This window comes from Toxorhynchites rutilus, chromosome 3 (assembly GCF_029784135.1).
Source record: "Toxorhynchites rutilus septentrionalis strain SRP chromosome 3, ASM2978413v1, whole genome shotgun sequence".
Classification (NCBI taxonomy): domain Eukaryota; kingdom Metazoa; phylum Arthropoda; class Insecta; order Diptera; family Culicidae; genus Toxorhynchites; species Toxorhynchites rutilus.
Window position 1 is genome coordinate 7,455,540 of NC_073746.1, and position 14,563 is coordinate 7,470,102.

Sequence of the window (14,563 nt, forward strand, 5' to 3'; positions counted from 1 at the left end):
GTCACAGATTTTGTTTATGTATGTTACTTTTCTTATAATAGCCCACTACATAGGAAAAGTGTTGTTATTAAAAGTAAAAATAAGCAAATGAAATGAACGATCTATTTTTTCCCCTAAATCAATGCTAGCGTTAAAAATCATAAGGTCCCGACATTCTAACAGAAACTGAAATTTTAATATTTTTGAAGTGTTCTAAACTTAATTTCAATTCAATTTTACTTCTCGTTACGTCGACCAAAACGTTAACGAACAAAGTCAGAGTCACATAAACTTTTGTTCCTTTGGTGGATAAACATTTGACAGAGCATGGGAAAAAGGTTGCAAGTCATTTCATGTAAAATGAACTTGAAAAATAAATTTGATTGACTGCGTATAACTTAGATTGAGACAAAAAGTTTTCCGCTTGCGTCTTAGTTTTAGACGACTGAAGTTTTCAGCACCCTAATTGTGAAAAAGTAATTACAATTGCTGACAAAAGTCAAACTTCCATGAAGTTGCTCTAGAATCCAAACATAGTAGACATTAAAAATTAAATTAAACATTTTATAACATTTTATGATATGTTTTGTTTTTTTTTGTTCATAATTCGAAAAATATGATTTGGAAATCTGTAATTAGCTTCTGTACATCCTCTTTCAACGTTATTCGTTTGCACATTCAATTTTGTACCATTTGAGTAACTGACTGGTATGCCTGATATGTGAACTTCCTATCTTCCTGACTACTAACACAATCAAAGTTCAACACGACTAAAACCTGTGAATCTTCCCACCTTCTATCCTTCATCTCGTCTCAAACCGATGACAACCGTCATTTATTGTTACTTTATATTCTACTCAGTGCAACATAAATGGCTTCAAACCAGAGCAGAGAGCACACACTTAATTTGCTCCACAATAATTTCTCTGGGTGCATATGTCTGGTGGCGACGCGCCTGGAAGAAAGAACGAACGAACGAAAAAAAACGTGTATTTGGTGCGATATGAGCAGCGTGGAGAGTGTGTCTCGCCGTTAGTCTTTTTGCAACGATATACGCGTCAATACCGCCATTCGAAACGAGAGTGCTCCGAGTGCGATTCGCTGGGCTTCAGTTTCATTCGATTGATTCAATCACCATCTCCGACCCGAGGTGAAGCGAGGTTTTCTTTCACCGTTTCACCGATTCTGTGGAATGTCCGAGGCGGAAGTGGTTACCTACGAAAGTGTCGAAGAGAACTGCCAAGATTTCCTAGGTAATGTTTGTACTGTGATGACGATCAATGGGTTTCGGGGGATGACGCATTGGAGTTCTGATTGTACAGAGGTGCTTAGTCACACGTACACATAGGCTAGAACACGCGGATTTCATAAGGAAAGATAACACCTTTCTGAAGATAATGTGTTAATCAGTGTTTTTGCTGTCCACTTTCAGATGCCTTGCTTGCCGATCTGCAAAATACTGTGCCGGGACATCAACACGTAGGCGGTAGCGGTGGCGGCGGCGGATCATCGGTTCCAGGCTATGGCAGCCTAAATGGTGTGAGGAAACAAACTTCAAGTCCGGTGAGTAAATGTTTCATTCGATTCTGCGACAAATTTCACCATCACACTGGTCAGCCAAATCAAGGGCTGTTCAATTACTTTTGAATGCGTAACATTCACGGTGTAAATTATTGTGGTTCGAGACATGTTTGTTTGGACAAACCAACACGCTTCAAAATTAGAGTCCGTTGGTAAACAGATTGCTTCTGGGTAAAACACCGAAACGGTGATTATCATTAAACCGGCCCGGCTATCGCGTGTTTAAACCAATGCGAACAGGTGTGCTAGTGCGACAATTAGTGTCTGATTTCCTCACACGTTTGTGTCGATAATATTTCACTAAAATGGTAGATTTGTAATCGACACTTGATTTACATCTAACCAAATCCAAAGACACTAATCTTAGGTTTCGGTTTTGAATATTTTAATCCAATTATATTCCTAGGCTAGCGGTACGAATGGTAGCCTTCCAGGTTGCAATTATCCTAATATCCCTTTATCTACCATCCTATGTTTGTCATCTTGTAATTTAATGTTAAATCTGTAATCTTTATTGTTATTCATTAAAACCTTTTTGAAAAAAAATAATTGGACATTATTTCTTTTGAAGGCTAACAGGCTTTGATTGTGGTTAGTTGTGTCCATTTCAAACATATCGAGGAATTACAATTTAGCTTAGTCAAAAATATTTGGGGATGTGGTTTCAGTTTTCCATTCACGGTCGATTGTGAATGGAAAACTTTGTTTTTTTTCATGTGGTAAAATAATCTCTTACAAAAGCTGGGCCATACTATTTCACTTCAATTGACACATCGTCACTCAATAATGAGCCAATCGCCTTTGAATTTCCTGAAAATTCGTGCAGGCTGAAAATAGCGCTTTTCTCTCTTCACGCTCAATAGAGAGAATGTCACTTCAACTTCATACAGTCTTGATCAGGGTTGCCAATAATATTTTTCAAAAAAACTGGAAAATTGCTCTTCAAAAAACTGGAAGAAAACTGGATCATATAAAAACGGTTCAATTTAAAAAGATCGGTTTTAAAATGATTTTTTTTTGCCCATTCCTATGATTGAGAAATAAAATTTACTTCGAAGCGTTGTGTAGTTCATTAAACAGCGAAATGAACAATTGATTAATCATATCATTCGAGTAGATCAAAATGTCATTTCGCACTACTACAACATTACTGTGAAACAATATTTGAGGATCTTCTAGAACATCTAGTAAATACGTTTTTTTGGGTATAACTTCAAAAATATCGTTGTTATTGCTTCGTGTCCATCATGTCATCCTTCATGTCATGTCATGCCCAGATTAATTGAGGTGCATGGGGTCACGGAATCAAACTTCAACCCTCTGTTCTTTTTCTTTTAACGCGAATTTTGATTTCTGTAGTGTTACTTTTGACCATATTCGTTGCTATCTCACGAATAATGTAGATCAAGAAAAATCGATCTGCGGTTTGTCGCTTTTGCTTGGTTGGTTTCAGCTCCCACTCGTTAACATTTGAAATCATGCGGATCATGCGTACTGTTAATGCTATTTTGAACTGAAAATCCTTTGGGAGACCATGAGATGTAAACGGAAACAAGATTACTAGGGTTTTATGTTCATATCAATCAATGTCAATGGAACACTTTGACTCTATGCTCTTCTGAAATTTAGAATGATTTGGAATAGCAATAAAATTTGACGATTATATAAACTCAAAGGCAGCATAGCACACGGGCTTTACGAACCTATTTAGGTGAGATATTTTGCTATGAACATTGCCAGTCGTGATTGAAATTATAGTTCAAGTCTGAACTTCAGAATATTTTGGAGAACCTAGAACATCTGATATTTATAAAAATTCAAAAACAGTGTAGCACGCACTGTGCGCTAACCGTATTGAATTCGGAAGTGTAAGCGAGAGAAAAAAAAACACTGAGTTGAAAAAAAAGGTCGATCCAAGGTAAATACATATTGGATCGGTCGAACAATGAATGTGAAAAAAAACAAATTGGTCAAAGGATAGAAAGGGTGAGTGGCGGATATTATGTATACATTGTGAATTTATTTTACATAAAATGAATAAAACCGAAGCACACATATAAAAAACTGAATATATCTGAAGAGGCTAAACTTCGACAACTCGACAACTCGACAACTCGACAACTCGACAACTCGACAACTCGACAACTCGCAAGCAGATCGGTCGAACCTATATTTGATCCGATACAGGTGTTTTTTTTACATCCGTTTCTAGTGTGTATTTTTTCATTCTTCCATCATTCTGTATAGCTTCTGTGCACGATTTACACCATTGTTTAAACTTTGTGTTTACCAAATCGGCAAGCGTTGGCATTAGGGGTGTCCATTTTGATACATCACCGTTGAACTATTATTGGAACTTTTTTCATTTTCAAATTACACATAATAACAAAAATTGAAATAAATAAAATTTTCAACAATAACTAATATAGAAATATAATTTCTTTTACTAATTTATATTTTCCAAATAATTATATTCTGTTCATATCGAACAGTTGTCTACTTCTTCGTTTTTATTAATATGGCAGAGGGCGGGGAGGATCCCCCATCCACGCCAAAGAATATATCAGATAATGAACCTCCTCCTGGAGAGCAGGAGGATGAAACAGAAGATGAGGAGGAAAATTCTGTTTACGAGATAGAAAGCTCTGAAGATGAGGAAAAAGACGAGAAGCAGGATTTTCGTCTAAAAGAATACCCTGATGGCGCCAAAGGCCCATTTATCGTATACTTTAGACGAAAATCCAAACCTCTTAATGTCATTCGCATCTCAAAAGAGTTGACACAGAAATTTTCCGAAGTTACCGAGATTACTCGGATGGGGCCAGACAAATTACGAGTTGTCGTCTCCAGCAGAACCCAAGCGAATGAAATAACGCGCTGTGATCTCTTTGCGATCGAGTATCGCGTATACGTACCCTGTTGCAACGTTGAAATAGACGGTGTAATAAACGAAAAGGGTTTGACTCGAAAAGAGATACTCGATGGTGTCGGTCGCTTCAAGAACTCTTCACTTAAAAGTGTGAAGATTCTTGCATGCGATCGACTGAAATCTGTGTCACTTAAAAATGACAAAAGAGTCCTCAATCGGACAAACTCTTTTCGTGTGACATTTGAAGGTTCCGCCCTTCCTAACTACGTTGCAATAGGTGCACTTCGTTTACCTGTTCGGTTGTTAGTACCCCGGGTAATGAAATGCAACAAATGTATGCAACTCGGTCACACGGCCGCCTATTGTTGCAACAAAAAACGTTGCGCAGATTGTGGAGAGAGCCATGATGAGAATCCTTGCCCGAAAGAGCGCAAGTGTCTTCATTGCGGCGGGACTCCTCATGATCTTACTCAATGCCCGGTGTACATACAACGAGGGGAAAAAATCAAGCGTTCCTTAAAAGAACGTTCCAAGCGGACTTATGCAGAAATGCTTAAGAGTCCCGTTCCAACGATTCAGGACAATCCCTACTCCATTCTGCAGAACGACGAGCCTGTTGCTGACGCTCCCAATGCAGGAAGTTCCGGTACATCGCAGGGTGCCATCAGGAAAAGAAAAATTACTTCTTTTCCATCACTCCCCAGAAAGAAAACCGAAACTTCCCAAGTTGGAATGAAAACTCGAATCGAACGTGCTGAGAATAGACCGAAGCAAGTACCTCCTGGTTTAAGCGGTTCTTCTACGCACCAGGGGTCCTCAGCACTTCCCGGAGCAGCACCCAACACGTCTGCTCCTTTTTCGCGGTCGAGGCAACAGCCACAATCTGGCTTGCTTGCGCTTTCTGACCTGGTGGACAACATTTTAAATGCTTTAAATATAAACGACCCTCTTAAAAGCATAGTATTTAGTTTGCTTCCGATTGTGAGAACATTTTTGAAAGAAAAATGTGGTTTTTTGGCAGCGTTCATTTCCCTCGATGCCTGATTCAGTGCAAGAGGTCAAGGATTTGACCACTGTAATACAGTGGAATTGCAGAAGCATTATTCCTAAACTAGATCAGTTTAAATTTTTAGTTCACAGCTCTAACTGTGATGTATTTTCTCTCTGTGAAACATGGCTTTCTTCAGCCGATGAGCTGAATTTAAATGATTTCAACATTATTCGCCTCGATCGAAATGACTCGTTTGGTGGCGTACTATTGGGGATTAAAAAATGTCACTCCTTCTATAGAGTCACTCTCCCATCGATGACAGGCATTGAAGTTGTTGCTTGCCAGACACAAATCAATGGCAAAGACCTCTGCATTGCTTCGATATATATCCCTCCCAGAACTATGGTAGGCCGCCATCAGTTCTTTGATACTATCGAGGCAATGCCGGAGCCGCGGGTAATCTTAGGTGATTTTAACTCCCATGGAACAGCATGGGGATCACTCTACGATGACAACCGTGCCACTTTGATTTATGATCTGTGCGACAACTTCAAATTGACAGTTTTGAATACTGGGGAAGCAACCAGAATAGCCAACCCTCCTGCACGGGCAAGCATGCTAGACATATCTCTATGCTCTTCTTCGTTATCCCTGGATTGCATGTGGAAGGTAATCCAAGATCCCCACGGTAGTGATCACCTACCAATAATTTTATCGATCGCTAATGAATCAAGCTCTCGTGAGTCAGTCAATATTTCGTATGACCTCACGAAGAATATTGACTGGAGAACATTTGCGGAAATAATATCTGAAGCAATTGTTTCAATGCATGAACTTCCTCCACTCGAAGAGTATAACTTTATATCGAGTTTGATTTACGAAAGCGCACTTCAAGCTCAAAAGAAACGTGTACCGGCTACCACTTTCCGACGTCGTCCTCCATCACTTTGGTGGGACAAGGAATGTTCAAAGGTCTACCTTGAAAAATCATCTGCTTTCAAAAAATTCAGGAAAACTGGATTAGTGGAATGGTTTCGAAAGTACCAAGCTCTAGAAGCCAAACTAAAAGGTCTGATTAAAGCAAAAAAGCGTGGATATTGGCGGAAGTTCGTCAATGGTTTGTCAAGGGAGACAGCTATGAGCACTCTTTGGAATACGGCTAGGAGAATGCGTGGCCGGAACCATACAAATGAAAGTGAGGAATACTCTGACCGTTGGATTTTCAAATTTGCAAGAAAGGTTTGTCCCGATTCCGTTCCTGCACAAAACGTCGTACGCGACATTCCACTTCAAAGCGATTATGAGAATTTTTCGATGGTGGAATTCTCAATTGCCCTCCTCTCATGTAACAATTCAGCTCCGGGGTCGGACAAGATTAAATTCAACTTGTTGAAGAATCTTCCAGACTTGGCAAAACAGCGTTTGCTGAACTTGTTCAACAAGTTTCTGGAGCTGAATATTGTCCCGCATGACTGGAGACAAGTGAGAGTGATAGCCATACGGAAACTCAACAAGCCGGCTAGCGATCACAACTCGTATTGGCCGATTTCAATGTTATCCTGTATTCGTAAATTGTTAGAGAAAATGATTCTACTTCGTTTCGACAAGTTGGTCGAAACGAACAATTTGCTGTCAAATACGCAGTTTGGCTTCCGCCGAGGTAAAGGGACAAATGATTGTCTCGCGCTGCTATCTTCTGAAATCCAAATCGCATTTGCTCGCAAAGAACAAATGGCTTCCGTTTTTCTCGATATCAAAGGGGCATTTGATTCAGTTTCCATGGAAATTCTCTCAGAGAAGCTTCATAATCGTGGACTTTCACCAATTCTCAACAATTTCCTGTACAATTTACTGTCAGAAAAGCACATGATTTTCTCTCATGGCAGCTCGAAATCTTCTCGTTACAGTTTTATGGGCCTACCACAAGGCTCCTGCCTAAGCCCCCTCTTGTACAGTTTTTACGTCAATGATATGGATGATTGTCTAACTAGAGACTGCACGCTGAGACAACTTGCAGACGATGGAGTTATTTCCATCACGGGTACTAATCCCGTCGTTCTGCAAAAGTCGTTGCAAGATACCCTGAACAATCTGTTCACGTGGGCCCTCAAGCTAGGTATCGAATTCTCTACGGAGAAAACTGAAATGGTCGTTTTTTCTAGGAAGCACGAACCCGCCCAATTCCAGCTTCACCTATCCGGCAAAACGATCCAACACTCTATGTTTTTCAAATACCTGGGTGTATATTTTGATTCTAAGTGTACCTGGGGGAGACACATTGCGTATTTGAAACAGAAATGCCAGCAAAGAATCAATTTTCTCCAAACAATTACCGGAACATGGTGGGGTGCCCATCCAGGAGACATCATTCAGTTGTACAAAACAACGATATTATCAGTTTTAGAATATGGCAGTTTTTGCTTCCGATCAGCTGCCAGGATTCATATTCTCAAGCTGGAGAGAATACAATATCGTTGCTTGCGTATAGCCATGGGGTGTTTGCATTCGACACATACGATGAGTCTCGAAGTCTTGGCAGGAGTACCCCCGCTTACTCTTCGGTTCACAGAATTATCCTACAGATTTCTCATCCGTTGCAAGATCATGAATCCATTGGTAATTGATAACTTCGAAGATCTACTCCAACTGACTCCTCAGTCAAGTTTTATGGCTTTATACCATGAGTACCTTACACACGACGTGCACCCTTCACCAGGCATCCAACCAAGTTTGCTTCCCATACTTCTGCAATTCCTCTGTCATTTTTGATCTGTCCATGCGACAAAAAATCCATGGAATCCCAGATCACCTGCGTTCCGATTCTATTCCGCCGATATTTTCGGCAGAATATGGGAAAGTTAGATCTGATAAAATGTTCTTTACTGACGGTTCATTCATAAACGGGTCCACTGGCTTCGGCATCTTCAATGAAAATTCCAGTGCCTCTTTCAAACTCAAAGATCCTTGTTCCGTGTATGTCGCTGAACTGGGTGCGATATATTACGCATTACGGATCATTGAAACATTGCCCATCGACCACTATTTTATTTTTTCAGACAGTCTCAGCTCAATAGAGGCAATCCGCTCAATGAAAGTTGATAAACGCTCATCTTATTTCCTAACAAGAATAAGACAACTATTGAGTGTTTTGGTCGAAAAATTATTCACGATTACCTTAGCATGGGTTCCCTCTCATTGCTCGATTCCGGGGAATGAGAAAGCGGACTCGCTAGCTAAGGTGGGCGCTTTAGAAGGCACACTTTTTGAAAGGCAAATTGCTTATAATGAATTTTTCCACATTCCTCGTCAGTATACGCTCGTAAGTTGGCAACGCATGTGGAGTGGTGATGAGTTCGGTCGTTGGTTACACACGATTATCCCTAAGGTCTCGACGAGTGCATGGTTCAAGGGATTGAATGTAGGTCGTGATTTCATTCGTGTGATATCTCGGCTTATGTCCAATCACTACAACCTAAACGCGCATCTCTATCGCATTGGGCTCGCAGCAAACAATTTTTGTGATTGTGGCGATGGCTATCACGACATCGAGCATGTTGTCTGGTCGTGTATCCGATTCCATGCTGCTCGCTCTCAGCTCTCCAGAGCACTGAGAGCACAAGGCAGACAATCGGATATCCCCGTCCGGGATATCTTAGGCAGCCGCGATCTTGATCTTCTGCTTCATATATACCTGTTCCTCAGAAACGCCAATGTCAACGTTTAATGATGTTTCCTTCGTTGTGTCCCTGTTTCATATCCCTCCTATCCGATCTATAAACTTTTACTTAGTCGCGGCAATACATACACACACTCTTTACAGATGCACGGGCCGAAGGTTGTGCAGTCCACTGATCATTCAACAAGAGCCAAAGGTTGTACCGCTCATGACAACTCTACACGAGCTGATGATTGCGCCGGCTAGTGACCATTCTATCCTGGATTCCTCGAGGCGAGAAAGACGCACCACGCTAGATATGGGGTACAGACTAGGGGGGCGTTGCTGATTAATGGTCAGCTGCATCCCAATAGGAAGTATCCCGTGTCGGGCACACGTACAGAGCATCGAAGACTGCGACATACCAATTATGAGAACACTTGTAATACTAACCTCGAGTCAACCGCGAGTAATCGGTTACATATTACTAACATAGTCTAAGCAAACATTGTCAAAATATTGAACTCCCAGCCCCGTTAGGCTGACGCCATATGAGCCTTAATAAAATATATATTTTGGAAAAAAAAAACTGAATAAAACTGGATGATATTTCAAAAAATAGGAAGTTTTCAGGATTTAACTGTTTGACTGGATCGAGAAAAAAAAACTGGTAGATTCCAGTTTAAACTGGAACATTGGCAACGCTGGTCTCGATTCGCTTCACGTTCGTTTCTTTCATTCTTCACACTGAGGCGAAATTATCAAATCGTCAAATGAAAATGATGTTGTTCTTATATCGAATGGAAGAGTAATTTTCGAATGAAAATTTCATTGGAGCTCGAACCATATGCACGGAAACTAACGAAAATGACGAAGTGAAAGGATGTGCAGTATGCCAGCAGGCGTAATCAGTGGCCAGCGCAGATTTTGTGCCTTTATATGTCCTCATGTGTCTTTTTTAGTTCCACTTTTTTGGAATACGGTCCGGGACAATCCAGTTTGAAGACATGACATTGATAAAACTTCCAGTTGAAAGCAGCGATCGTCCTTTCAACATGTGAAAATGAAACTAAGATAAATACCAATACCATATGAATATAATCCATTCGAGCAGGACAGGACAGCAGAAAAGAAAGATGTTGAAGATTCGATGTTTCATTATGCGTAGTGAATACACAGAATCGACATTGACATTTGCTGAAGAGAAAGGAAGAACCAATAAAGCCATTTTCATCTTTTAGATTCAAAATTGTCTAGTCCTGATCTGAAGATAATTTTATATTATAATGATAAGTTCTAGTGGAACCAGTTATCCATTGGATGACAACCATATGGAAACTCGTTGGTCGTTGCTGGTGATATTCGTGGAACAGAGACCTTGTTAGTTCCCGCTGACTGCAGACTTCTTATCGTCGAACAGTTTGATCGGCTTCTTGATCAGTACGGAGAGGTATGCATTAGGGTGCCAATGAAAATGGTCATCTCGAGTTTCAAAAAGTTACCCCATAGAAAATGTTCACTACCTCGAAAAAACACCCTATGCAAAATATCAGCTCAATCGGACTTAAGGGAGAGTGGCGCAAAGCGGTCAAAGTTTGAGTTTTTGGAAAATTGAAAAATCACCAAAGGAAATCGGGGGTTTCGAATTTTTTTTGATGCCAAACGTCTTAAAATTGTATGAATCGTCGAGATCTAGTGTCATCTCGAAAATTTTTTTTTTGGCAAAGATCGACACTCTGGGACTCGGCATGCGAAACGAAAAGTATGGTTTAGGGTGATAAAAAAAATAGTTATCTCGATTTTTCATTCGGAAATGTTGATTTTCACAATAGGGTATGCAAAATATGAGCTCATTCGGACTTCATTTACTGGTGTCACAAACGTTAGAATTTGAGTTTTTTTGAAAAACGTAATATCACCGAAAACCGAGGTTTTTTAAAAAAAAATTGATGCCAAATGTCTTAAAATTGCATTACTCGTCGAGATTTACCGTTATCTCGAATTTTTTTTTGTCAAAAAAAAAAGTTTTTTTCGGCACTTGTCGTTTTTCCGTCTTAAAAATAGATTTTTGAAGGAACAAATTTTATTGAGATAACTGTAAATCTCAACGTGTGATGAAATTTTAAGACTTTTAGCATCATTTTTATTAAAAAAAACGATTTCCGCTGATTTTTAGATTTTCAAAAAACTCAAATTTTAACGTCTGCGACACCAGTAAATGAAGTCCGAATGAGCTAATATTTTGCATAGGGTATGTTATTGTGCAAATCAACATTTCGTAGCAAGTTCCGAATGAAAAATCGAGTTCCAGAGTGCCGATTTTTGACAAAAAAATTTTTTAGAGATGACACTAGATCTTGACGTTTCATACCATTTTAAGACATTTGGCATCAAATTTGTTTTTTTTTCGAAAACCCCGATTTCCTTTACTCCCCCCTTGGGTGATTTTTCAATTTTCAAAAAAACTCAAACTTTGACCGCTTTGCGCCACTCTCCATTAAGTCCGATTGAGCTGAAATTTGGCATAGGGTGTTTTTTCGAGGTGGTGAACATTTTTTATAGGGTAGCTTTTGGAAATTTTAGGGTCGATTTTTTCCCATACATTCATTGGCACCCTAGTATGCATACGTGGACAATGCATCGGTTCAGTTGGATCGTTGTTTGCAGTAGTCCAAAACGCAGTCAGAGCGTACCAAAATTAAAATTCGTTGCCCGCCCTGCCGCATATGCCTCTTCTGCTACCTCTGCCGCTGCTACCACTACATACTAGAACGATGGCTTTAGTATATCAGCTCTGTTTCGCGGTTTGAAAATGAATTATGTTTTCGGAAAGCAACTGCCAAGTCTATTTGATTCGACTGGCGGTAGAATCACAAGGGGTGTGGCTTACAATACAATGTTTTGCTTGTATTCAAGTTATATTTCGCTGTTACTCTGGTTGCACTTTTTGGTTGAAACCATTTAAGGAGCACAAATTGAACCAACCAAAACGTGACACATAGTGCGTTTGGACAATGCTTCACATTTTACACTTATTCAATTGTTCATTGTTTATTCAAGAAAAACAAAATGCTATTTACTGTGATAGATGCGTGGAAACGTTTTCTATTAATTGATGTGAACATCTTTGCGATCTATCAGGAAATGCTCGAGTTATAAGCTTTCGAAATCTTTAATTTTTTCCTACATTTTCAGTGCCTAGATTTTCATTTTATTCCCTGTATCTTCCGGTTACATCACGTCAAAATTATATAGGGTTGGGGAAAAAGAAATGTCGTATTTCTGATCGAAATTTAACGCTTTATTTAACATACTTAAAATTATCCAATTGAGGTCAAATATGCGCCGTTTTGTTCGCAAACTTGTTGCCATTTAGAAGGCAACTTCATTATCCCCCCCTTATAAAATCCCCCCTTCTTATTTGCAAAAAACTCAGACAGCCAGTTTTCGCAAACCTGTTTTGAGGCCAACTTAGTATCACTAAGAGCGTTTTGCATGGACCGGAAGAGATGATAATCATTTGCCAGGTCCGGACTATACGGTGGGTGCAATACGACATCCCATCCGAGCTCCCGTAGCTTCTGGCGGGTCATCAAAGATGTGTGAGGCCGAGCGTTATCCTGGTGGAAAACAACACCATTCGTATTGATCATTTCTGGCCGCTTCTGGTCAATCGCCTACTTCAAACGGTCAAGCTGCTCACAGTAGAGAGCCGAGGGTCTGGCCATAGTTGAGCAGCTCATAGTGGATGACTCCCTTCCAATTCCACCAAACACACAGCAAAACCTTCCTGGCCGTCAATCCGGGCTTGGCGATGGTTTGGGCCGGCTCACCGCGCTTCGGCCACGACTTTTTTCGCTTTAGGTTGTCGTACGTGATCCACTTTTCATCACCAGTCACCATCTTTTTCAAAAATGGGTCGAGTTCGTTCCGTTTCAGCAGTGCATCGCAGGCGTTGATTCGGTCTAAAAGATTTTTTTTGCGCTAACTCGTGTGGCACCCATACACCCAGCTTTTTTTTGGAATCCAATATTCTGCAAATGGTTCCAAATGGTTTTATGGTCTAAACCCAGTTCCTGGCTAATCGAGCGAGTGCTCGCATGCCGGTCTACTTGGGTGATTTCAACAATTTTATCGGTTTCTGCGACGATTGGCCTATCAGTACGGGGTGTATCTTCGACAGCCACTACACCAGAACGAAATCGATCAAACCAACGCTGTGCTGTGCGAATCGTTACAGTATCGGGTCCATAAACTACACGAATTTTTTCTGCCACCTACGTTGCAGTTTTACCTCGCAGGTAGTAAAAACGTAAAATGTGGCGAATTTCTTGCTTGGTGGATCTTTGACGCGCTATAACTTGACACTGAAAAGGACAATCACTACACTGTCAAAACGACACTTTTAGCACAGATTGTCGTCTTTAAATAGCCGTATAGTATGACCCGATGCGATAAGTACAACACAAGATATGTTTAAGTGTTGCCATATATTGACAATATACGACATTTCTTTTTCCCCAATCCAATATTATTCAATCTGCTTGTTTATCACCACTTGTTTTAGAATGCATCGAAGTTTTTCAAATAAACTGTTAGAATAATATTTTAGTGGTGTGGAGAGACATGGTTTTGTAGCTGAAGATGGTTGAGTTATTTTTCATTCTTCCCCTCGCAAGAATAATATGATGAGCACTACAAAAATGGGCAAGTCTCGCAAGCTTTATTTTTCTTCTTGATACAATAGCTTAAACAGTTATCGTGGAAGTTGTCGTATGCATGTCCAAAGGGGTCTATATGTTTATTTCGTCACCATCATTCATCCATGTTTTTTAATTAACAGTACATTTAAACCGCTCAAGCTATAGTTAGATCGCATGAAAACTAACAATGTGTGCGTTCGATGCAAGAATACACAAGCGCTCACCAACAGACGGCATGAAATCGACGCTCCGTATCATATCATCGAGTTCATGGGAGAACATTGATAGCTTGTGTAATCAATGGAGCAATGAGAATGATTGATTTTCATTTATATAGTACTTGAATACACCTAAAATGCCAATGAGCCTACCACAGAATGACTCTTTCCAAGGCCACAACATTATTACCAAAGAACTTATAGATGGAATTTTCCAAAGATATTCAAAACCAATGTGCAATAAATAGTTAAAGCTGGAATATACATGCAATTCATCATGAATAAAAATATACATCGTTTTAACCTAAGGCTCATCGTTCCCGAGATAAAACCAAGATTAGGGGTAATCAGGATATTAAATTGAACTTTTTTTTTAAATTAAATTAATTCATTAATTTCCCAACAACTTCGCTGCACCGCATATTTGAGTTGGGCGTCTGAATTAAAGTTACGACTTTTTTTTGACGTAGGACTACGTCCCTAATTTTTATATAGGGGGGTTACTCTAAGAAAAATGTAAAGAAAAAATACGGGTTTCAAATGCATGTTACGCAAAATAGTTATTGA

The 14,563-nt window shown here is 39.8% G+C and overlaps 1 protein-coding gene across 9 annotated transcripts in view; it reads left to right on the top strand.

Annotated features, from left to right (window-relative positions):
* Positions 1-14,563, top strand: part of LOC129779532 (leupaxin) — a 126,607-nt gene that overhangs the window by 57,731 nt on the left and 54,313 nt on the right. For 7 of the 9 annotated variants that reach the window (XM_055787077.1, XM_055787076.1, XM_055787084.1 and 4 more), the window contains exon 2: positions 1,412-1,542. In XM_055787077.1, the coding sequence (XP_055643052.1) occupies positions 1,412-1,542 (131 nt within the window). Of the gene's footprint in view, positions 1-874; positions 1,233-1,411; positions 1,543-14,563 lie in introns of those variants that run through there. The other 2 variants (XM_055787078.1, XM_055787079.1) reach the window with 1 other exon arrangement.